The sequence below is a fragment of the Giraffa tippelskirchi genome, chromosome 4, assembly GCF_054371585.1.
Source record: "Giraffa tippelskirchi isolate mGirTip1 chromosome 4, T2T-mGirTip1v1.2.pri, whole genome shotgun sequence".
Taxonomy (NCBI): domain Eukaryota; kingdom Metazoa; phylum Chordata; class Mammalia; order Artiodactyla; family Giraffidae; genus Giraffa; species Giraffa tippelskirchi.
In genome coordinates this window covers 32801962-32826392 of record NC_137278.1, presented here as the reverse complement: position 1 = coordinate 32826392, position 24431 = coordinate 32801962, and the positions used below count along the sequence as shown (strand labels likewise).

Genomic DNA, 24431 nt, shown 5'->3' with positions numbered 1-24431 from the left:
CTGGACCACCAGGGAAGTCCCTGGAGACCATTTTTAACTTGGTTAAAAAGTTCCTCCAGGCACTAGGCCAAGTGACCCATTCAAAGCTGATTAAGGCTCGCTGAACTAGGCACAGGAAGTTCTGGGAGGTGAAGGACATTTCTGGATGATTCTAAAAAACAAATCCTATTCCGCTTGTCCATGACCCTAGGCCAATCTATTGAGTCCACTATCTGACAGGGAGTATGGAACAGAAGGGCAGGAATCAGGGGACACTGTCTTTAGCCATTTGTAGAAACTTGGTCAAATCAATTACCTTCTGGGCTCCAGTTTCCTGCCTCATAAAATGACCTTGAAGGCCCCCTTCAGCTCTGAGAGTCTAGTTTACTTTGCACCCGGGTCAGCTGGTTTTTAGAACAGCCTTCAGAAGCTGAAGCACTTCCAAGGTCTTCCCTCATGTTCTTTACAGTCTAGAAAGTGTACTTTCTAGGATCTAGTTCTGTTTCAACAGTAGATCTAAATGTTTGGCTGTACTTGGATCTGCTTTAAATTTCCAGGAGATGCAAAGCATAATGTGTGTAATCCCTTAAGACCCAGACCCTCATTCTCCCAGAGCAGAGCTGGGGACAGACTGCTCACAGAGGGACACGTGAGGGAGTGAGTACACAGCTGGGGTTTCACTTTGTTATGTGCAGGGAACATGGGCTTGGGATTCTAAATAGGAAACTTCTGGGAAATCCTGGGTGGCGGCTGGGTGATGAGGTAGGGGAGGCCGGGGAAATACAGACCGCTAAAGGCAGAGATTGAGTTTAGGAGTCACTGGGCTGGAGCATGGAGGACAAACTGCTGATGGTCCCAAGTCAGGGAATCCCACTCCCGGCTAGTGTACCCTCAGCTCACTGTGCACACAGGGAGCGAGTCAGCCCCCTCACCCAGCTGTTTCAGCCCCATAGCAGCTCCTGTAGTTTTCTTTGGCTCAGAGAACCAGAGGCGTCCCCTGAGCCCTGGCCCCCCTCTACCGCAAAGCAACTGGCTTCCATTACCCCTGACAGCTCCAGAGCAACAGCCCAGCCCCCGGCCCCAGCCTGGCTTAGTGCCGTTCCCTTTTATGGTGAAGCTGAGGGAAACCAAGAAGTGAGGGGGAGTAGGTTTGGGCCGGGCAGAGGGTTGTAAAGCCCCAGGCTGCCTCTCCCCTCACGAGAGACCCTCGGACATGTACCCACTGTCGTCTTTTTTTCTCCTCGGAGGCCCACTCTGCTTACCACTCACACGACCCCTTTTGCCGCTCCCAGCCCTTCCTCCTTTTCCCCGCTCCCTGACATCCGGGGGGTGATTTCCCACTTGGCCGAAGTCCCACGGTTTGGGTTTTGATCCCAGGAGGGTCCGCCCTATTTCCGACGCCCACCTCTTGGGGTGGGATGGAGGGAGGGAGACCGACTAAGGGAGGCACCGGTCAGATCACAGGCAGGATCGTTCTATTTGGCGCATGTGGGGCAGAAAGGCTGGCGCGCCAAGGAGAGGGACCCGGCCGCCCCACTCCAGTCCCCATTCTACACCGCCTCTCATCCCTCTCCCCGCCGCCCGGGCCAGGGAGGGGACCCTGAGGGCAGGGCGCAAAGGAAGCACCTGGCCGGGCCGGGAAGCGAAGGATGGGCAGCAGCGCGGGGGCCCGGGACCGGGGCGGGGGGGGGGGGCACCGTCTAGGCTGAGGCCGAGCTCCTCGCCCGGCCCCGCCGCTGAACCCTCACTCTAGCCCACTCCTTAGCTCCAGCGAGGTTGCCCTAGGGCCGCTAACCGCGTTCGGGGACGCGCCAGCTGCAGTCAGCTGCGTCGCGCGGCGTCCGGAGCGCGCATCAGCCTCACGACCCACACGACGACCCCTCCCTCCTCGGCCCGGCCCAAGACCCCGCCCCTCGCGAGCGCGCCGCGGGAGCAGGCGAGACGCTGAGGCTAGAGAGCCCTTACCGGCCTCACAACCGGAAATGCCTGGTTTGGAGCCGAATTGGCGCTGCAAACTTCCGGTCCAGGTTTCCTACCTCAAGCTAGTCCCCAGACCTCGTCGGAGCCGAGCCCAGCTGATCAGGTAAGAGGCACGCAGGCGCGATCACCGACCCATAGGCGGTGGCTGGACCGGGGGGGGGGGGCGGGCAAGGACGGGTCCTAGTTTGGGCGAGGAGTGCGCTGGTCCGCGGCTCAGGCCCTCCTCTTCTCCTCAGCATGATCACGGACGTGCAGCTCGCCATTTTCGCCAACATGCTGGGCGTGTCGCTCTTCCTGCTTGTCGTTCTCTATCACTACGTGGCCGTCAACAATCCCAAGAAGCAGGAATGAGAGTGGCGCTTTCTCTGCCCCAGGTAACGGTCCGGGGCTGTATTGCCTAGCCCCTGGAGAGTGAGCGGGGAGGCCGCGCCAGGGCCTGCAGGGTTCGAGACTTCAAATCGGAACGTGTTGGGCCAGGCATGATACAGTCCAGAACTGGGCCTCTTTATCCGCACAAAGTAGCGAGTGCCCTGCCCCCTTCCCCCTTAAACTGCTCCCTGCTAGAACGGGGTGGATACTGTCAACCCATTCAGTCCCCATCTTCATGTGGTTCCCGATTTCCAAGTTGACAGTATGGGTGCAAGGAGGTACTGACACCCTAAGGAATAAAAGTAATGAGGATGCCATCCAAGTATGAGGATTTGGGCTCTTCACTTAAAATAGTCCTAACTTTTCCAAGGTTGTTAGGTTTTTATTTAGGCATAATTTTTTTGTGAGGGGTTGTAGAAATAGAGAATTCTATTTCAGGGGCACAGGGCCCTTATGTAGGGGGTGGCTACTATAGACCTAAGTCATAGATAAGAGTGGGATGGGGGGAGGTTGTATGAAGGGCTTGTAAACCAACCTGTAACAGTGGGTGAGAACTGAAAAGGGGGAACAGGCTGGATGGGAATTGATTCTGAAGGATAGCCTCAGAGGAAAGCTGCAGCATTTTCCTTACCTCAGGTCTTTCCCCCTCTTTTCTAGGGTTCCAGGACATAGTCTGAGGCAAGATGGAGGGTGTGAGGGGCCTTCACACTTCACTTCATCCCTTCTACCCATCACAACATACAAAGCAACTACACCTGGATTTTTCCAAACAACTTTTATTTCCTCAAAGTCTTCCTTAACCCTATGGAACAAGAAGCTGCCACTGAATAGGGCCCAGTATAGGGGCTACTTTCTTTTCTACTCCCTCCCCCCAATATAAAAATATAGATTTTTTTTTTTTGTGGTCCCAAAATCTTGTGCTGTGGAGGGAGGGAAGGGGTGGCAGGTCCCTGCTTTGTCCTGTCTCAAGGTGATGCTTGGCAATGTCTCAGAACAGTGTGGTGGGTGTTCTAAGAAGTTACATAGAGTTGTCACATGGAATCAGCAGCTGAAAAAGGGGACTAGCACATTTGTCACTGTGTTCCCCACTGTGGGGTCATACCCTGGGCTTGAAGGTCAGGGCATCAGACACGGGGAGAAACAGTGAGTGGGGGAGATTTAGGGACAAAACAAACCTCGGTTTGGCCCAAGGGCCCCCCACTATAACAAATCCGAGACTGGGAGTCAGACAGACTACAGGAAATAGAAAAGGCGGGGGCGGAGCGGGGCCGTGGGGGCCCGGTCTGAGGCAGCCTGCAACAAAGAAAAGAGAGGAATCAGGGTTGAAAACTCTGCCCTTCTGGTCTTTTAGCCAGGGGCTGGGACGTGAGACAGACAAGATGGGGGAGGCTAGGCAGGTTGAGCACTGCACAGTGGTCTGATAGGAGTGCCTGAGGCCCTAACTGGAAGTTGTTCTCTTGTCTGCTGGAGTGAAGACTGAGAGCATGATGGAAAAAATGCAGCGACTGGATTCTTACTGGAGGTACATTTAGTCTTTAGGGGGTCAAAGGGAGAAGGGGAGGAAGAAAATGGTCCTGAATGGCAGAAATGGGAATAAGAGGTGGAATGAGGGGCTGGACGCTGGTGCTCACCGTGGTGTGCAGCGGGGTCCCGGCTCCGGCTCACTGCTCTCCTTGGTCCGGGGGATAGGGGATGTGGGGCCTGAAGAGCCTCTCATCCCTCTGCAAGTCGGCGGTGAGCCCTGGGCCAACCTGGGCCTAGCCTGTGTGGACAGGGGGAGGCTAAGAGGCTGGATGATTCTTCTTTTTGCTTCTAGGTTTCCTTCTAGTTTCCATGTGTACAAGTGTAGTATAGGGGTCAGCGTGGGTACTGGGACCTTGAGTTCTTGGGCACTATGCCTAGCTGAGAGGGTCAGGCAGGATAATAGCTAGAAAACTCAGGTTCAGTCTATGATTATACACTCCAAGCTTTACTTAACCTAGGGGAGGCGAAAGGACCCATCATTTAACCTTCATGGCTATACCACAGCCAAGATCTGGAGGAGTAGAAAAGCACGATGTGGAAAGATGTCGGAGTATTAGTAGGTCTACTTCAGAGCCTTCATTGCCTCAGCCCCTGCCAGAGCAGCTTAAGCTTCACCCATCCAGGCAGCCTGTGCCTGTACCCATTCAGTCAGCCTAGTATGGGGGTCTGGACTGAAGTGGAGTGGGTGGCACAGCTGGTCCTGGAGCAGCAACCAGATGTGTTACCTGGGGAATCCGGGACCCCTCCTGGCGGGAAGTCTCCTCGGGCAGGTCTGGGCAGAAAGAGAGGAGAAGCTAAGGGCAGGGTCAGGCAAAGCCAAAGCCAGCAGGCTTAGGTGAGGGTATGTCTGGCAGGGATGCTGGGATTGGAAGCAAGCAAGAGACCTGGCTGAAGGGGATGGGAGGCACTCGACAGACAGGCATTCAGGCATCAGAGCAGCTCTCTGCTCTGGTTGTGGGGCAAGGATGTAAAGCAGTGCTGGGCATTTTCCCTCCTGCTCCCCAGGTGAACAGCGCCTTGCTGGGCTCTGCCAGAGTTGTTAGCTGGGAGCTGGGGAAGACCCCAAAATGTTACCTGCAGTCGGGTCCTAATACAGGGGCTCCGAGGTCCAGCCCCCAGCAGACCTTTCCCAATCACCATGACGGCCTCTGTCCTGTCTCCTGAAGACAGGAATGAGCAGCTGCTCCCTAGGGAACAAAGGAAACTGGGATCAGGATGGGGCCGTGGAGAAGAGGTAACTTCCTTTCCATCCGGGTTTCTCAATACTGGCACTGTTGACATTTTGGACTGGATTATTCTTTGTTGTAAAGGGCTGCCTTGTATGTTTCAGGATGTTTAGCAGCATCTCTGGCTTCAACCCAGCAGACGGCATTTCTTCTCCTGCCTCCTCCTCACTGTAACAACCAAAAAATTTCTCCCGACATTGGCAAATGTCCACTGTTATGCAAAACTGCCCCTGGTTCAGAACCACCACATGCTCTAGTCTGGTCCAAGGGATGGAATGGCAACTTGGAACTTGACTCAGAACCCACTCAAGCTGAGCTGCTTTGAATTTGTTAGCATTATCCCAGTTGTGTGTGTAAGCATTTAAGAATCAAGCAGCACCAAGACCAGTGGATTCAGGGCTAACCACCGAAGAGTTAACAGGTTGGGAGTAGCAGGTTCTGAGGGAGGCAGAAGATGTCAGACTGGAGTCTTAGAAATCATTCCCATCCACTCCATTACATGGCTGAGTCTAGAACTTAAAAGGAAAGCAGATGGTCTAGGCTCTCTATGTGAATGACATGATCCCATAACATGTGTGGTGATGACAGGTGAAAAGGCCTATACTGTTTTCATTCTTCAGTTTTGTCTAATGTTGCCCAGCTCCTGGAGTCAGGGAATGTGAATAAATAGCAGGTAGGAAAAGTCCTCAGGTTCCTCAACTGTAAAAATAAGATTAAATGAGATAATGTGCTTAGAGCAGTGCCTGCCACATAGTAAACGCTCAGTAAGTGGTAACTTATTTTATTATACAAAGACATTCATTAAATTCCAGCTTCCTGTACAAGGGCATTAATGTTAGTTTAGGGATTTAGGATAATCCAGGAGGATAACTGATGGCCCTGGTCTGGAGTGGCCTGCATAACATGAAGTCAAGAAGGAGGTGCAGGTCACATGGCAGCAGAGCTGGAGGGGTTTCTTCAAGCCTAGTCAGGACTCTCACCTACACCCGGGGAGGTAGGGAAGGAAGGAGGTTGACCAACCCAGATTTCAGTGGCAGTGAGTACAAACCTGATACGCTGAGTGATCTGGGCAGTAGGCAGGGGCCCATGTGTGAAGAGGCTGGGTTAGAACTAGCAGGAGCTGGGGATGGGGCCAGGCTGCTTGAAGTAGGGCGATGGGTCATTGGCTGCTGCCGCCGTCTCCTGTCCTGGCTTCGGGGCTCTGATTGGAAGGGACACAAGCAGATAAAAGGGCAAATAAGGGAGGCATTGTCACTCCACTGCCCCACCGGCTTTCCCTTGTCAGCAGATGCCTGTTTTCCAGCTTGTCATCACACCAGCATCCCTCTTCTGAAGTAAATCTAAGATGGGTAGAACTAATAACTTACTCCAGCTCTCCTTGTTCATCCAACCCTCATCCTACTTCACCTCTGTAGCTAACTAGCTTACTCACACCAGTTCATTCTTAAGTCACTGAGCTTGGCTTTTTCTCTTCCCTCTAAATGCCCCTCTTCAACTACTTGTCCTGCCCCTAAATGCCAATATCCCTCACCATTTTATCCTCTCCTGCTCTGTGTGGTCAAAACTCCTAAGTCTCCCTCTCGCCCTTTTTTCCTGAGCTGCAGTTCTAATTGTCTACTGGTTGTTTCTACCTAGCAGTGTCTCATGACCCAAACAGTGTCTCATGACCCCTTGCTTCCTTTCCTTCTCCCTATCTTGGTGAAAAATCTGCTAGAAACTTTTGTTTCATCTTTCAACGCCTTCACATTTAGATTTGTATTTAATCCAAACCTGGACAGTTCTCCCACTGCCTTCTCTTGAATTCCCCCTTTATTCACCTTTGCCATTAACAAGTGTCCAGATATAATCTTTATCTCTCATCCAAGCTTTTAAAAAAATATTCCCCACTGGCCTCCCCAGCTTGAGTCTATTCCCTTTTGTAATCCATCCTTCACACAGGTGCCAGAAATTATTATTCTGAAATACAGACCTGATCAAAAATCATTTTGGCTCAGACAAAGGGGAGATGCTGAAGGTCTTTTACAGGATAAAATCTAATGTTTGAACATGGCATTCAAAGCCCCACCTACTGTGGGTCCAGTCTGCACACCCTCAGTAGGATGCTGACTTGATTCTCTGCTGTAGCCTCTGTGGCTACTGGCTATGCTGTTCCTTTGCAATGCCTGTTTCTTCTTCCAGTGAACTCTGGGCATCTTATATCTCCCATCTGAAATGTCACCTCTGGGAAGCCTCCCTGACCATTAACAGTAAAATTAATTGTTCTCTTTTCTTTAATTGTTCTTTGTTCCCTCGGCAAGTAACTATTTATGGTTTCTGTCTCCTTAACTAAATGTTAGTATGTGTAAAGTACTTACAACAGTGCCTGGCACATAGTAAGCGCTCAATAAATGTTAGCTAATATTCTAATTGAAACTTGAGTTTCTTGAGGGTAGGGACCTGGTCTTTTCCAACACTGTGTATCTCAGGGCCTATAAAGTACTGCCTGGAAAAACAAATACCTTAAACATTTTATTTGCCTGGATAGCAGACACCTACTGCAGACCATGAGCTGACTCAACAATCCCTGTCTAAGGGCATATGGTTATACTTTTATGGGGCAGCTCTCTTGGTCCCTTCTTTGTGGCTAGAGCCTCACTGCTACAGATTCTGAAAGGTGGGGTCCCAGTTGGGTAGATGGTGATGAGAAGGGGCAGGGAGGTGCTCAGGCGTGGCAGGTCCCTCCTCATCACAGGGGGACAGCAAGCACCAAATGCTCAAATCAAATGAGCCATTAACTTCTGTGGAGCTGAATTTGATGCTGGTTACAGGATGCCAGCTGACTTCTGACAAAGCAACATGAGTTACATGTAAAAAGCCTCATGTAAAAAGTAGGAAGTAGGTAACAGGAGTTTTATCTTGTCTAACTACACTAGCAGTGACAAGGGTACTTCGGGAACGTTCCCAAACCAAATTTTAAAAAACTGATACTTGTGTGAAAAAGGACGAGAAGAAAGGGAGAGATCTCAGAAGGAAGCTCCTCTAGCTTTGAGGAGTTTGCCAAGATGCTGGGTACCAATTAGAGTATAAGACCACAGACAGGAGTCAAAAACAACTAGGCCTTACGGGGCTAGTAACAGTTGGCTCAGCGATGCCAACAAAACAACCAAAGTCAGAGACTCATGGCCACAGTCAAATAACTTGAAACATTATCCACCACCAAAGACTCAGAGATACTGCAGAGCCTAGACCTTGGTAATGGCTTCAGTTAAAACAGGGATGTCAAGATGATGTCATGTGACAGTGTACTCAAGTCACTTCAAATAATGAACTTTATGATAGAGGGAGAAACAGCAGGAAATAGATGATCTGAGAAATATCTATACACAGGATGTTGGAACCATGTTAGGGGATGAAGCTTCAACCTACCCAAGAAAGGATAAAAGGGTGCAAGCAAGAGAGTGAAGGCCTCTGGGACGTTTATAGGTTCCAGTAAGGAACCGAGTGACACTCAAGAAGATACAAAGCAAAATGGGCAAATGATACAAAAAATGCCAAGTGAAATGTAGGGATCAAGGGAAAGATATTAAGGATACATCTCTGGAAGCCTGCCACTAAAGAGAGTTTCAAGATAGGAGACAAGTTTGGTTTAGGAGAGAGGCCTGATGTGAAAAATGGGAGGCATTTAAAGGTAGCAGGTCATCACTTAAAAGCCTGTCTTAAGACGTGGTGGGGCCTGCCTGTAAATTTGGCAGCTTAAGGACACAGCCCAGCTTCTCGTGTTTTGACTTCTGGGCGCTGGTGTCATCCAAGCTTACCCAGTCTCATTGTGACAAGAATTAAAGGGAGGAGCTCCAACTCTTCTTGGTTCTAAACTACAGAAATGGCGGCTTAAGGCTGAGCGCAAGTGGTGATGGGACCAGCTGTGCATCTGTGACCGGTTCTGAGAGGGTGCAGCATGGTCATCAGCCCCAAGGTTCCATCTGGGAGCAGCGGGTCAGTCCTGGGCAGAGGCCCGAGACGCAGAGCTAGACTGACCTCACCATCGTGTGAGTCAGAATGGATATTCTGAGGGCTCACAATTCTGGAGCAGTTGTGTACCCTGTGCCTAAGTCCAGCATCATCCCCACTTTCCCCAGACATCTTTAGAACTGTCCCTCCAGGTAGCACTCAGGAATCACTGGATCCCTAGGATGATCACAGACCTGATTTATGCCCTTTGATGGGTGGATAGGCAGACAAGCCTCCATTCACTTCCCAGCTTTTTGCTTTTTATTTGTTCAACAAATATTTGGAAATCATTTAATAAGTGCCAAGCGTGTTGCTAGGTGATAGAGAATAAACAGATGTGTTAGGAAACATTTCCTGCCATCAGATAAGTTTTAGTCTGAGGGCATATAGCTATTTAACATGAAACTTTTGTTTTCATGGGAAAAGGTAAAAGTGGTGATGGAGCTGGAGGCCTGGAGGCTTCCTATGTTCTTTGACTCACTTCTCAAAGGAACTTCTACTCATCATTGGCCTTGAAGTGCTCCACCAGAAGCTACCAGTCAGCTGAGACAAGGCATCATGGAGGCCAGGAAAGAGTTCTGGTAACCTCAGCTTTAAGTGCCAGAGCTGGGATGGATTCGAGTGGCCGTGGTAGGCTGACGGCTGAAGGCTCCTTGCTTTACTCTTAAGCCCTTGCCTGGTCTTTACACCAGTAGCCTGCTCTGTAGGCTGGAAGGGAAGCACCTCGGGTGCAGTTTAGGGAGGTCCAGGTCCTTGCCCGGAGAAGGCAATGGCAACCCACTGCAGTACTCTTGCCTGGAAAATCCCATGGATGGAGGAGCCTGGCGGGCTGCAGTCCACGGGGTCGCTAAGAATCGGACACAACTGAGCGACTTCACTTTCACGCATTGGAGAAGGAAATGGCAACCCACTCCAGTGTTCTTGCCTGGAGAATCCCAGGGACGGGGGAGCCTGGTGGGCTGCCATCTATGGGGTCGCACAGAGTCGGACATGACTGAAGCAACTTAGCAGCAGCAGTAGCAGCAGGTCCTTGCCTGATCCTGAGAGCAAGTGCCTCTTCAGTCATGTGTCCTGGGCACCTCGCTGGTGTCTCTCTCCACCTGCGCCCCAACCCCCCAGCCTTGTTTTCATGAATGCATAGCCAAGAGGAGGAGGAGCTCGTATATTCTCCGCCCTCTACCCAGCAGGTCCTCCTCTGTCTGCATCTGCTTTCATACCACTAAACTGCCCACTTTAGCGATGACATTAGCTATTCCCCAGTGATTCTGGCACTACAGCCAGGGGGTGCTGGGAGGCAAGGCCTAGTCAGGCTCTTCCAGCCTCCTGCCCCCGCAACATTTCTATTCACCCCAAGTTGGCTACTTTTTGGCTTCTAAAATGTCATCCCCCAGCCTCTGAGGACAGGCCCAGCCAGACTAGTTAGTTCCCTGAGGCCCTGCCTTGAGCTGCTGGCTGGGATACCTAGATCTTTTCCAAGTTTTCTGGATAGCCCAACCTCATGTTCTGTTCTAGCCAATAAAGGACTGCCATTAACTAACCTATGGTTACATGGGATATCATTTTTATGCATTAGTGGGAATTTTCTTATAAATAAGTTCTTAAGTAAAAAAAAAACCTTCAGCAATCCCAGTTTGGGGATTTGGAAGGTGTATTTACAGATGCTTTTTAGTTAGATCTCAGAGAGATGAGGCTCATGGTTTTCTTATCTTGGAAGATAAAGGATGCCTAGACGTGGCAAGGCCCCGGGAGCCACGTGTGTGGAACCAGATGTCACAAAGCTACAGCACAGGACAAAATGAAGTTTTCCCAAGGTGAGTTGAAGATGCCAAGTCCAGTACCACAGTATGCATCTGAGGTCCCTATCCCAAGCCAAGGCCAGTCTCCCATCCTGGAGTCTTATCAGGGACTTTGAGATGGAAGTGGCAAAAACTGGAACACCAGCAAATGCTCAGGAGAACACAGGAGTCAAGATCCCTGGGTCTGCTCTTTCAGCTCCTTACAGTCTTCCTGTCTGGCATTATTAGGAACCTTCCTGACCCCTTGAATTCAGAGATAGTTTCTTGTTCTTACAAATATTTATTCAAGTCCAGAGGGTGTCCTGATCCTCAAACCAGCTCTCTTTCTGCTTCTAAGCTCATTTACCTGGGGGAATATAGTTTCTCACTTGGTTTCACCTGCACCTGTATGTGGAGGACTCTTAGATACAACCCTGATGTCACCTTTCTGCAGTTTGGCCCTTTTTCTGCCTGTGAAAGTGAAAGACAGTTGTGTCCGACTCTTTGCGACCCCATGGACTATACAGTCCATGGAGTTCTGCAGGCCAGAATACAGGAGTGGGTAGCCATTCCCTTCTCCAGGGGATCTTCCAAACCCAGGGATTGAACCCAGGTCTCCTGCATTGCGGGCAGATTCTTTACCAGCTGAGCCACTAGGGAAGCCCTTTTCTACCTGTAGGACATCTCCATATAGCTAGCCCGTGATATCCAAGCATGTCTAAAATAGATAAACTCAGCACTCTTCTTCAGACAATGTCTTAATGTCATCATGACAATACTCCTTTAGCTTGTAACCATGAAGCTGTCTTAGTCTTTCTCTTCCACCACCACTGAATCCCTCCACTTGTTTCTATTATATACCTTCATAGACCCTGGTACAGGCACTTGTCATCTCATGTATAAACTACCACAAGGACCCCATCTCCCATCCCTGCCTGATTTCTATATAAACAATTCACAGACAGCTCACTTAAGCAGATCTTTTGTTCCCATCGTGAGAAACACAGTCACTGCCATGTGTCTTGTTAACGCACAGTCTTTTGTTTTAAACACATTTTGGCTTCTTCCTCCCACCTTTCTTCCTGACTTCCATAGGGAAGGGTTTGCTCTTCGAATCAGCTAGTGTGCCTGCTTGTCGTCCTCTACACATAGCTCTGGTCCTGAGTATCACTCTCATCTCTGGAATGTTCTTGTTAAACCATAAACCACACCCATTCCTCAAAACCACTTCTCAACTGACCATCCTTTGGGTGATTACTCGTGTGTTTATCCACAGCAGTGGCTCCCTGTGTTCCTTGCTTACAGTGCACTTTTCTGCTGTGTTTACAGCTCTGTATCCCTTATGAAGTTTCAAGTCAGTCCACCAGGAATTTGTACTGACTGTGCCTATTTTCTATTAGTTATTTGGGGGAAGTAAAAAACAGAATATATGTATTTCACTCAAGGAACTTAATACAGCACTCTACATTGGGGTGGGGGGGTGGATAGAGCAGGGAAGATGCTAATAAAATATTGACTAAAAACTGCCCAGAATCCTCCAGTGGCGACCTAGAAAAGGCTCTTTACTGTTTCCCTTTTGTAGTCAGGGAAGGAGATTTATGGTGCTCATATTCCTTCTATGAGTTAAGAGGAAGAGAAATTAAAAGAAGAAAAAATATCCAGATTTAAGATAGGAAACTCAAGTATGCCAGAATGCAAAAAGACATAAGTTTGAATAACTGCCACTTAATAGCTGTGCAACCTTGGACCAGTTAACCTTCAGCACCCTCAGCTTCCTCATCAGAAAAATGGAAATACCACCCATCTTCAGGGTCCTTGTAAGGATTAAATGAAATAAATATGCGGTACTATTTTGTTCACTGTTTAATGCTGTTTAAATATAAGGCATTATTACTGCTTTAATACTCAAACAGTGTACAAAAGTGTCCTTTCTCAGTGAAGACAGACTCTCAGAGTGGGGCTTGGAACCTAAGCAGAGTTAACTATGGGGTCTGCCAGAGACAACATCTTATTGGTCAAAGCTGGTGAGGACCACTGCTCTCTCCTGTGGTTGCTCTAATTAGCGGTCATTTCCACAGCCACTGACGCCAGGGCATGTTTCTGCTCTGCACCAAAAGCTTTGTTGCAAGCTGAGCAGCTGGGAAGTGCTGACAAGGGCAAGTGCAGCTTGAAGACCAGCAAAGCTCAGATCTAGTGTATAAGCCTCTATACTCTGGCCAGACTGCTGTAGCCCAGAAGCCACATACAATGTTGATTTCTGATCTAGTGTTATTTCCAGGAATAGCACTGCAACAGTCGCCCTACTCCAGTCCAGGTCACTCCCAAGGAATGGCTCTGAAGTCCCTTCGTCTTCTTTTTCCCTAAAGGCCCACCTGTTTCTGGTCAAGCAGGGTCTTATTGGCCAAACCCAGGGGCACAGTTGAGGGACTGTGGCTACCGCTGGAAGGGGCTGGACTGTGAGCCTAGTACAGAAGCTGTCTGTAGTTCCATGTTTCCTTGGAAAAGCTGGCATCCTTCTAACACTTTCTGAACAGGCTTTGAAGCCAGGAACAAGTTCAGCCATAGAGACCCTGGGTAGGATTCACCATCTCTGCATGGTGCTGTGACTGACTGTGAGGACACCTCCTTATCCTTCCTGCTCCCAAGACAGACTGACCCTGTCCTTGACGTGGAGGCTCCATGTCTCAGTGTGACCCTGCTCTAGCCAGTGATTCTTCCTTGGGCACTTCCTGCCTCCCAGCAGTTGATGAAACCCAAGACCCCGGACTCCTGCCTCTGCCACACAGTACCATTTGGAGCTCGTGCCGCAGGGAACACCAAGGTCGCAGAAGAGGCTGCAGATTCTGCTACAAACTAATTTTATTGATTCACCCCTTGGTCCCAGGCTGAGTGTGCATCTTCAAGCTCTCACTTCCCCCAGCAATGCCCCAAACAAGCGAACACCTGTTGCAGGGGCTCCCAGACTAGCTTACCTCTGACGGGGCCCAGCACCCGGTGGCTGACCTTTTGGGTGCTAGAGCCCAGGCCTGGCAGCCCTGCAGGCCGGCTGCCATGAAAAGGAAAGCTGGGGGAGTTCTTCATCTGTGGAGAATTTTGTTGGCTGCTGCTGCTACCACCAGCACTTGTGCCAGTACTAAAACTTCGCGCACGGCTCAAGGTGTTTTCAGAGCAGGAAACAGGCAGTCCGCTGCAAGAAGCAGACACCAGTTAATCCTGGACCAGGTTGTCTTGCATTGTCCTCCCTGGTCTGATGCCCAGTACAGTGTCACCTCTGGGGTGAAAAGGCTCAGGGACTCATTCCGAGGTGGCAGGGAGGAATCTGTGTCCACAGATAAGGAATCTAACCTGGGGCATCTCAGGCTGCCTGGGGGCCCTTGTTCACACATGAACGTTCCTGCTGAGAATATACTAAGAGCCATGTGGGCTGGCCCTGGACAGCTTTTAACTCCCAGTGAGGTCCCCATTGTCACCCTGGTGCTGCCTTGGGCCCCTCAGACATTCATAACCATGGGAAGGTGAGACCCACCCCTGGGGACCTCCACCCTAGTTCTACTTGATTTTGTGCAGGGCTCTGGAGCAGGGAATCCCCTAACCTGCTTTTCCGACATCTCGGAAGTATGTAGTGCTATGTAAATGGGAAGAGGATCCCATTCTCCAAAAAATGCACTAACCTTTCTAATCTGAATTCACCCTGGAAACATTCACCATGTGGTTCTTTTGGAAGTTTGGAATCACACAAATTCCTTCACTCTAGAGCCCTGTTCCAGTGCCCCAGCCTCTCCCCCCCTGCTGCTCGTCTTACTTGTTACTTCTGGGTGGAGTTCGAGAGCATCTCTTCTTGCTGACGCCCATGTTCACAGTGGTGCTCAGGCCTCGGCTGCTGCGCACGTGCTTCAGCATCCAGGCCCGGAGGTTCGTTAGGCTGCTGTGCTCCGACAGCACGATTCGGGGCCATGGGTTGCACTCTGCCATGTCCAGAGCTGCAATGGCCATAGCTCGTCCCACCTGTGGGGAGTCCGGTTTGGCTCAGTGGCTTGGTCTTCCAACCCAGGAAGCTGTTTCCATACATGGGTGCTGTGTTGGCTTGGGGTGCACAGCCCAGTGGAAGGGAAGGAGAGGCCGGCCTCACGTTTGCTCAATGACTCTGTCAACTGGGGTGCTCAGGCTGTTTACTGCAAAGAGGATTTAGGAGGGCTATCCCCTAAATTGCTGCCTGTCTAGGGCCCTCGTCCATTATGAGCAAGGGCAGGTGGGCTTTCGGGATGGCCCCAGGCAGGAGTTCTACCAGCAGGAGAAGGCACTGGGATCTCTTCTATAACCCACAGTTCTTTCTGTCCCTCTCATGTGCCCCAGGACACCGGGATCATCAGGACCTTTGTGGAGGGGGTGCTTTGAACTCACGAGGGAACTAATCCAATAGAAGGGAGAAGATAAGCTCACAGGCAAAGAATGTGACTCAGCTGTGCTAGGAGAGTCTCTATGGCAGAGCTCGGGGTCAGAGTAGTGCCCATTCATCCCCTGGGTACCTTTACAGTCAGAGGCCTGGTGCCTATAACTGAGGAAAACCACCACCATGGTTGAGAGGTGAGACGGCGATACTGGTGAGCCTTGCCTCAGAGGACCTGAGAGTCAGGTGGCAGAGGTGAAGGCCTTTCCAGACTTTGAGGTTCCCCTTTCCCCACTCATCCCCTGCATTCGTACCTGCTCAAAGAGTTCCACAGTGTATCTGGAGGGGAAGGCCGGCGGGGGAGGGGGGCTGGCACGCCCATTGTCATGGCAGGCGGCAGGGATGCTGTTTACTGAGCGTCCAGTGTTGTAGTTGCATTCAAGTGTGTAGCTAAGACATGGAGACCTTTATCAGACAGAATCTGGACAGAACCATGGGGGACAGACTAGGTGGTCTACGAGATAATCAGCTGGGGTACAGTGTGCACAAATAGAAAAGGCTGATTCCCAGCAACTAGCAACTGACCCTGGCAGTTCATCACAGAAGAAAGGTCCCCCAAAAGGTAGTGTCCCAGGCTAAAGACAACAACACAAACTGTGAATCTGTCCTTTGGGAAGACTTCAGCCATCCCCTGCCCCTCACACACGCTACACTGGGTTATTGTTTTCTTTGGGCAGCTATTTCGTCCACTGTATCTCAGTTTCCACCCAACCTGTGGATTATCCCTGAGGCTTTGTAGATTGCAACCCGGCCGCTTCCCTCTTTAGACTGGCCATCTCTGCGGTCTCGGGCATACATGTTCTTCTCTGAGAAATTGCAGCCCTGGAAGTCAAAGTGGGCTGAGTTCAAGGAGATGAGCTTTGGATACAGCATATTTTCCACCTGTTTGGGTGAGGAAAAAGGCAACTCAGAAGGAGAGACAGAGAGAAAGAAAGGATGGGGCAAGGAAGAGATGCCTAGTGTGGGGTCATGTGCCTTCACACAGCATACAGACACCTTCAGAACCATCAGCAGTAGTCAGCGTTGCTTACATCCTCACTGAATGTTTGACAATATTTCTAGGTGCTGGGAAGGTATGATTCTACCTCTTTTTAAGCCCTTCTTCTCTCCGATAATATAAAATTCTCCTTCTCCCCTGGTGTTCCAAACTCTACAAAGACTATGATGCTAGTAGCTTGACCTTCTTTCAGAGGTCATTATGTAACACAATGAGGTGCTGCCCCTTCTTTGGCCCCTGGAACTCGCTCAGAATAAGCTGCCTCTTGGAAGCCCCAGGCCTTCCTGCCAGAAGGCCCTCTTCCCTCCGTTCATGGCCTGACCTTCATCTCCTGACTTGCAACACTCCCCACACTCACATGATGTTCTGCAGAATCCCACCTGGGTGTTCTCGTCACTAAAGCTGTTTCCATACATGAAGCAGCCCCTTTTGGAAGCATGTCCGTGCAGGTCCACGTAGTAAGCAACACCACTCTCTCTGGGGGGGATGGCATCAGGGGCCGGCTGCTCCACCTCAGCTGACTGCTGTGGCATAATCCACATGCTGTTGGGCTTCTGCTCGGCTGCCTCAGTCTGTGTCCACGCCTCAGGTTTATCTCCGCTGGACAAGTGCCCAAGGTGAGCTCTGTTTTGAAGACTGTTAGCTTTCTCAGGGTCAGAGAGGGGAGCCTCAGGAGGGAGATGGGAACTGTGCTGGTGCTCAGAGGGACTCTGGGAGTTCAGACGGGAGTGCACGTGGTGGTAGAGAAGCACAGCTTTCGCCCCGTAGATGGCCGGGTGCAGGGCTGCATCAGGCTTCAGGTACTGACGGTTCAGATTCACTCCACGCGAGTCTGTGCTGTAGGGAGACAAGGACCAAAACGGGCTTGCGGGCTGGGCCAGTGAAGGAGACATATGGCAGATGGAAAGGAAACTGACTTATGAAACGAGAGGCTGAAGCTGCAACAGGAAAGACAGAACTGACGTTGGCCCTCTCCCTGGTCAGCTGTTATCCCTCCTACAGAAATCTAAAAGACAGCTCCCTCTACCCAGATGGACCTGTGGATATGCTGGCTTTACTCCCCTAGAAAGTGCCACTAGATGGGATTGTATTTGTTCTTGGCTCACTGGATGATCACAGGGATTTGCCTGTGTTAGGGTGCAAGAGGACTGGGAACACAGACACTAGATATGAGGCTAACAGCTGCCACTGAGATGCAGGTTATGAAGGGACTGGGAACAATCCATATGGCTGGGCACGCTTCTTACCGGTAGTGACCCCGGACAACCCCATCGGGGTTCAACATGGGAATCAGCTTAAAAACAAACAGGCGACGTAGGGTTTGGGCCCGGGGGTCGTCAGGTCGAAGGATGAAGTCCAGAAAACCGTTGAAGACAAAGCTAGATGGAGTCTCCCCGGGGTGTACCCTACTGCTTAAGAAGAATATCTGAGGTGAAGAGGAGAGCAATTATTAGGTCATTTGCTCTATATTCCAGGGTAACCATGTGGGGATGGCAGTGGGACGAGGTAGAAACAGCCATTGGATTTCCAGCTGGTTGAGTTTGCAACTGGAGTAGGAGCTGTCACATCTGCCTCAGAATGCAAGCTGAGGTCGTGTCCCGGGGGCCGAGGGATAATATGGCCTCAAGTTACCAGTGGTGCCCAGGGCTGGGCCAAGGCCAGGGTACTAACTTCATGCTATTTCTACTCACTCTCTTGCCTGTGAAACAGAATGGTCGGGGGGTGCTGGCATCAGGAAATAGCTGCTCTAGACGAGGCTCTCGATCTTCTCGAAGCCCATGGCAGGAACTGATCGTCAGTAGATCTACACGAAGTCCATCCAGAGAATAGCAGAGCGTCTCCCGGTGGTAATAGATGGTATCCAGGGGGCTGTGGGTGTAAAAGTCATTAAGCCAAGAGAAGTCCCTGAAGTCCTACCAACCAGTGGGCATAGTCACCAGCCCAGGATTTGTAGGATCTGGTCCTTCACCCAAACCTTTGGGGCCTTCTAGTCCCTCACAGTGTTAAATGAGCCTGAGGATTTGGGTTGGGTCTACATTGTCAGAATGCAGGGAACAGGAAAGGATGAAGTTAATGTTTTATTCCCCAGTTTATGGTGCCCTAAGATAGACTACTTTGCATAGACACAGAGAGGTGGCCTCTCTTGGGGCAGAAAAAAACAAATGTGTGCTGAGCAGTGGCAGTGCTGGCTAAATTCTGGTGACTGATGGGAGCTGAGATATTAAGAGGCTTGAAGTAGGCAGGTGATGAGTGGAGTGGTGGGATGCCAAAGTCAAGGTCACACAGAAACATTTGTCAGGGGTACCCAAAGTCCCACATGCTGTACAGAGGAAAGAACAGATGAGGTTTGGGGTCAGGGCTCTGAGGGCAAGTCCCAGGAGTAGCAGGTGCTCTGCAGTCCAGGACTGTGTGACAGGAATAAGAATGGGGTTGGCACCTGCTATGGGTAGGGTTGTTCTCCAGAAAGCGCTGGTCTAGCTGATTTAGCAAATCCTGGCAGTCACTGTAGGAGAAGGGGTAGCAGAAGGCGAAGAAGGTGGTGGCCCCACGGCCTTCCACGAAACGGTGAACAAAGGATAACACAAACTGCGTCTCTGTCATCTGAGGAGCAGAGGAGGAAAAGGGAGGGGCAACACACCATTGGTGTCAGAACTAAGAGCCTACTGGGTTGACCACCAGGAGCTGACCTCACACCCTCATCACTTTTACCAACATCCCTCCCTCTGCGACACCCTGTGACAATCAGCTCCTTCTGGGCTTTCAGAGGCAGGGGCTTATCTTGGACTCCAGCTGGCACCAGAGGGACCCAAGACTGTCTTTCCTCCTCATGGAAAGCTTACCTCAAAGGTGGGCCGGTCTCGAATGCGTTCCCAGCGTGGCCGAGTGGGCAGTGTACGCACAAAGGGAGCCATGCCCTGGGAATACAGCTTGCTTTGCTTGTTCATGTTCATGATGTTGATCTTGATGAGTTTCCCTGGAGTTCCTCCTCGGACGCTGAAGTAGAACCATGACCTGAGGGCCCGAGTAGGAGAGACACATCATTCTACACAGGAGGGTTGGAGAGGGGCTATGTGGGGAGGTGGGGGGTGGGAGGGCACTGAAGCAAGCCAAACTGGGAAAGGGCTACTGGGTAGAGAATGAGGAAGGGGGTGGGGTGGGAGAGGAAGGGTGGTGTGCTGGCAAGAACTCTCAAAGGGCTAACGGAAGCAGGGACGCGGGGCCCGCCTCTCTTCCTTCTTCCACCCTCCATTACTTTCTTCTTACCTGTTCCCATTCTCAAATTCTGTTTCAGCACAGTCCGGTCGGGTCCACACGTTGAATTCATAGTCAGGGAAAGAGGCAATATTGCTGGTGGAGGCTGATGCCCCACCCGCTACTCCTTCCCCGTCATTAGACACAGATTCCACCTTCTCCACATGGGCTAGGTTCCCTGAATCAAAGCGAGAACTGAACAGCAATCCCCCACAGCGCAGCTCCATGGTGGGGCTGGGAAAGCATCCTCCTGCCCCACTCAGGCCCTGAGAGCTGGGAAAAACATGGGGTAGGGAGGAGAGGGAAGGAAAATGAAAACGTGTTCTTTGGGTATCGCTGGGTAAATGAGAGCTCCTCTAACGGAGTACCATAAGAAGAGGCTCTCTTCCCCTTTAAAAAAGGTACATGTGGCCTTCCAGCAAAGGCCAAGAGTAAGCAATATTCTGTCCCCATACTAAGGGTTGTAACTGACCTCAAAGGACCCTATTTTACCACAGTGTGGCTATTCCAAAATGAAATACTCAATGACTTAAGTATGGAAACACTAGACTCTACGCTCCTTTGCAGCCCAAAGATGAGATTAGATAGAGAGGTCCAACTGCCCAAATCTAGCCAACATAATGCCAGCTTGAAAGATGGGCCATTCTGGATCTCTGGTTCCTCGACTGGCTCCCTGCTCTGGAGAAGAGCAGGGGGGAGAAAACCAAGTTTCTAACTTGAGATGAACAGCGTTCTCTCTCCACTCCTCTGCTCTCACAAGTACTGACCTGGCATTCTGCCGCTCCCTGAGCCCTAGAAGGGCTGGTTCTTTTCTTTTTTTTTTACTACCCCATACCTATTAATTATGAAAGAAAACTAGACATGTGGCCTTTGCCAAGCCAGAATTAACTGGGCAGAAGCCACCTGCTCACCTGGAGACCGCGGCTTAATCCCCCGAAGGGCACGAGTCTATTCTGCACCCGCCCCCTCTCAATTCTGTAAGCACTGAGGCCCCTGGAAAAGCTATCCTGGTGGTTGTGGGTGAGTAATGGGTATTCTGAGCATCTCTGGACAAAAGTGGCCCATAGAGACCTACTTGGGGACAGGGGATGGCTTCTCGACCCACGTCTCCGAAAGGACCCTCACACCAGGACCGAGCTTGCCCCGGCTTGTTGGCTTGGGATGAGTCGGGGCGGAGTCAGACTCGAGGGAGGCTAACAAGCAGGGCAGAGGGGTCAGAGGTGAGGCCACAGGAGTGGGGGTGGGGCGGGGCCAGCCTGAGCGAGGGGCGGGGTGGCCCAGCCGGGTGGGCTTCCAGAGGGGCTACGGGCCGCCGAGGGCTGAGAAGGGGGCGGGGCCGGGGCCCGCACTCCACGCAGAGCCCCTCACCTCTCTCCGGGCTGGTGATCCCACTCCCTCTCCCGCTAGCGAGGCGCCACCTGGGCCCCGGCACCCGGGCCCTCCACCCAGGACCCAAACAAAACCTGAGCGCCGCGGTGCCGGGACCCCGCTCTGCCAGGAAACAAGAAGTCTCACGCCTATTGGCCGCGGACACAGCTGGCTACCCGCCCAGTAAGGCGCGCTGCCATTGGTCAGCACACCGGGGTTCCCTCGCACGTTTAGCCGGTACCTGAGCCGGTGCTGTTTTGGGGGCTCGACCTGCAGGCGGGGCGGGAGGATTCCACCTGCGTCTTCTCGGAAGACGGTTAACGGCCTTGCTACCGGGAGGAGAAAAAGACGGTGATCAAAAAGGACCCTGGAAAAGACTCACCTGCAAAATAAAAGGACCGCGTGTGAAGCTGATCATTGCCTAACGTACTCCTTTGTGTATTACAAAACACCCACAAGGTTCAGCCACTCGCGGTTGGGAAATTCTCCCAATGCATGGGGCAAAAACCGAGTGGAGGATGCGGGCATCGATCCCGCTACCTCTCGCATGCTAAGCGAGCGCTCTACCATTTGAGCTAATCCCCCAGCTGCTTTTGGCTGCTTTCCTTTTGCCTTACAGGTTGTTCTGCGGTGTCCGCTGACCAGTGTACCCGCCAGGGTTGGGGAAATTCATTTGGCTTAGCACACTGAGTGCAGTGGGACCACGGACCGGATTTTTAAAAGCAAGCATATAATAATTACACATAAGCAATAATAAACCTTACTTAAAAGCACAGATTAGCACTCCTTTGCATGTAATCCACAAGAGAGCATAACCGTACCTCGAGTGTTTACCGCATATATCTTTCAAGGAACACCGGCAATGCGCAAACTCAGTGGGTTTCTAGGTAAGCTTTTCTCTTGTGAGGAAGAGAGACAGGTTAAAAAGATCACACGAAGTCCTTCGAGCCGGAATCGAACCAGCGACCTAAGGATTGCCACTGCTCACATCACTACAGTCCTCCGCTCTACCAACTGAGCTATCGAAGGCCCCGCTACTAGTGGCTGCTGCCGCTGTCCCTCTAATACTTACCAAGGCCGCAGTCCAGGGTCTCAAAAGCTTGGAGGATGCCTGGCCGCCACCTTCTAAAGAAGCTTCTCCCGGCTGCACAGAATAGAGGAAACTGGAGACAGAAATGCGAGCAAAGAACGCTGCCAAAGGACCCGCTTTCCAACCTGGACCAAGGAAACACGGACCACACAGGTCCCTGCCGTTTCCTTGCTTTTTACAAAACGATACCCCCCGACCCTCCACCCGCGGTGGCTTCTACAAGACTGCGGACGCTTAGAGACCCGGCCCACGACCCTGACTCCTGCTCCTGATTTCTCCAGCTTGGCCGGCATGCACACTTGCTCTGCTCTCGCCAGGCGCAGGCGGGGTTTGCAAAGCCGAAGGCTTACGTTCGCTATTTCCGCTCCTCGTTTCCCTCCGCTGTCTCCGCGGGCGCCAATATAATCCTACTTTCCTCCTGATACGAAGGACATTCATTCAGTCAGTTAACCCATGTTTGTCGGGATCCCTTCCTCCTAAGAGCAAGAAAGATACAAACCACGGAGCTGCTGGAGGCGAGCGGGGCGGCCCAGGGGCGGGAGGCGCGGGAAGCCGAGGGCTTAGCGACGCCCGACGCGGCCCGGGCGGGCAGTCGGGCCGCTCGCCTCTCCCAGACCCCCGCCCCTGCCGGCCTCACACCTGCGTCTCCTTCCAAGGGCCTGGCGTGCCAGCCCACAATCCTTTGCCCACCAGAAGCTCCCGGGGTTTTAAAACAAAGAAACGCACCTAGAACCCATTTCGTGTGTGTGGCTCGGCTTTGCCGTGTAGCCGGTTGGGTGTGCGGGGAGACCCGGTCTCTAATGCCTGCTCTGCGACCACCGCCTGAGCTACTCCGGTCACAGTCGCCCCGGGCGAATCCAGGTTATGCGAGGGTTTCAAGCCCCAGGCGACTCCGACATTTTGTGGGGTCGCTCAGGCTAAGCTTTAAATCCAAGGTTTGTGTTGTCACCGAACGCACCCCGGGGTTCACGTCTGTGCGCATCCACAAAGCAGGTTAACATCTTCCCATTGATTTAACTTCATTCTGCCGCTGCAAACGCTACCTACGGTTGCGTCGGAGAGTGTTAGATTGGTGCGGTTTTCTTGGAGAGGTGTTTACCACGCTCTCTTTCTTGCGGAAAGGTGGGGTCGGAAAGCAGAATGTTTTTAATTACGTTGCTTGGGGCTTTTATTTTGTTTTTGAGCGAAATTCACATAACATACAATTAACTATTTTAAAGTATGAACAATTCAGTGATATTTAGTACACTCGTAATGTTGTGCAAATGATCACCTCTCTCTAGTTGAAAAACTTTTTTTCTCACTCTGGAAGAACACCCCTTAACCATGAAAGTAAGCACTCCCATCTCCATTTCACCCACCCCCGGCAACGACTAATTGGCTGTCTCCACGGATTCACCTTATTCTGGAAATTTCATATAAAAGAAATAATAAAATGTGACCTTTCGTGCTTGATTTCTTTCACTCATAATGTTTTGAGACTCGTGGAAATTGTAGCAAGTATCGGTACTTTGTCCCTTTCATGGCTAAATAATATTCCATTCGGTTGTCCATTCTTCTGTTTGTCTTTTCCCACCGTTTGGCTTTTATGAATAATAGTGCTACAAACATTGGTGTACAAGTTTCTGTGTGGATGTATGTTTTCATTTCTCTTGGGTACACTCAAGAATAGAATTGCTGAGTTTTATGGTAGTTGTATGTTTAACTCTTTGAGGAACTGCCAAACTGTTTTCCACAGCTGTTAACAATTTTACATTCCCACCACCAATGTAAGAGAGTTCCAATTTCTCCACATCCTTGTCAACATTTATTTTCTGTATTTTTTATTGTAGCCCACGTTTCAATAAGTTGAACTCAATTAATAATAAGCAATTTTCTATGTCATTAAAGTTTTTTTAAATCACCATTTGACTAGCCATTTCTCATCTGCTTTTTACCAAAATTTATTGAAATATTCATCTTATTGTTGGACAGTTTATATCCAAAATTTTCATGATTAATACTGCTACAATAAATGTTGTTATATGTAAATCTTTGTTCACATTTCTGTTGACTTCTCTATTTTCTAGAATATATTTATAGGAGTGGAACTACTTGGTAAAGTAATACGAAATTTTCTAGGCTTTTGACAAATGTTACTAAATTACTTCCTAGAAACATTATACCAGTTTCTATCATAGCATTCACTGAGTATATCACTTAAAAATTGTCAACAGGATAAGCAAAAATAAGTGGTATCTTATTTTAAATTTGCATCTCTTGGGCAGTGAAATGGACTTTCCCCCCCAAGTCTATTGTTCATTTGCATTTCTTTTATAAAGTATCTTTCACCCATATTTTTATTGTTGCTTAGCGCTTTTTTTACTGATTTGTAGTTCTTCAATAATGTGTTTAAGATAAGCTCAATAAGGAAACGGAGGCCTTGACCAGCCTACTA

The 24431-nt window shown here is 50.6% G+C and overlaps 2 protein-coding genes, 1 long non-coding RNA gene and 2 other non-coding genes across 54 annotated transcripts; 2 read left to right on the top strand and 3 right to left on the bottom strand.

Moving 5' to 3' along the window:
• Nucleotides 1-1605: 1605 nt before the first annotated feature.
• Nucleotides 1606-3241, top strand: OST4 (oligosaccharyltransferase complex subunit 4, non-catalytic). The gene is made up of 3 exons (XM_081484092.1): nt 1606-2062; nt 2196-2333; nt 2986-3241. Exons 1-2 carry the CDS (start codon nt 1962-1964, stop codon nt 2308-2310), a joined length of 216 nt encoding a protein of 71 aa, XP_081340218.1. The 5' UTR covers nt 1606-1961; the 3' UTR covers nt 2311-2333; nt 2986-3241.
• AGBL5 (AGBL carboxypeptidase 5) lies at nt 3089-23050 on the bottom strand. Of its 50 annotated transcripts, none has more exons than XR_014051751.1 (20): nt 22721-23050; nt 22345-22470; nt 21977-22119; nt 21726-21803; nt 21146-21233; nt 19549-19809; nt 19125-19296; nt 18722-18885; nt 17976-18153; nt 17532-17710; nt 16665-17121; nt 16000-16169; nt 15542-15677; nt 14643-14845; nt 13813-14027; nt 6127-6279; nt 4927-5039; nt 4578-4624; nt 3960-4090; nt 3089-3621 (listed from the first exon to the last, which is right to left on the bottom strand). XR_014051751.1 is itself a non-coding variant. In XM_081484052.1 (19 exons), exons 6-19 carry the CDS (start codon nt 19761-19763, stop codon nt 3453-3455), a joined length of 2655 nt encoding a protein of 884 aa, XP_081340178.1. In that variant the 5' UTR covers nt 19764-19809; nt 21146-21233; nt 21726-21803; nt 21977-22119; nt 22345-22470; nt 22721-23050; the 3' UTR covers nt 3089-3452. The 50 variants fall into 50 exon arrangements, 29 of the variants coding, with proteins under 29 accessions (XP_081340178.1, XP_081340179.1, XP_081340180.1 ...); XR_014051754.1 differs by having other exon boundaries at nt 21977-22067; XR_014051755.1 differs by having other exon boundaries at nt 21977-22048.
• On the top strand, nt 3818-7484 carry LOC145503790 (uncharacterized). The gene is made up of 2 exons (XR_014051773.1): nt 3818-5086; nt 5183-7484. It is a non-coding gene; the product is annotated as an uncharacterized LOC145503790 (long non-coding RNA).
• On the bottom strand, nt 21417-21489 carry TRNAA-AGC (transfer RNA alanine (anticodon AGC)). Its single transcript has one exon. It is a non-coding gene; the product is annotated as a tRNA-Ala (tRNA).
• On the bottom strand, nt 21844-21933 carry TRNAY-GUA (transfer RNA tyrosine (anticodon GUA)). Its single transcript is given in 2 exon segments — nt 21844-21879; nt 21897-21933. It is a non-coding gene; the product is annotated as a tRNA-Tyr (tRNA).
• Nucleotides 23051-24431: the final 1381 nt, after the last annotated feature.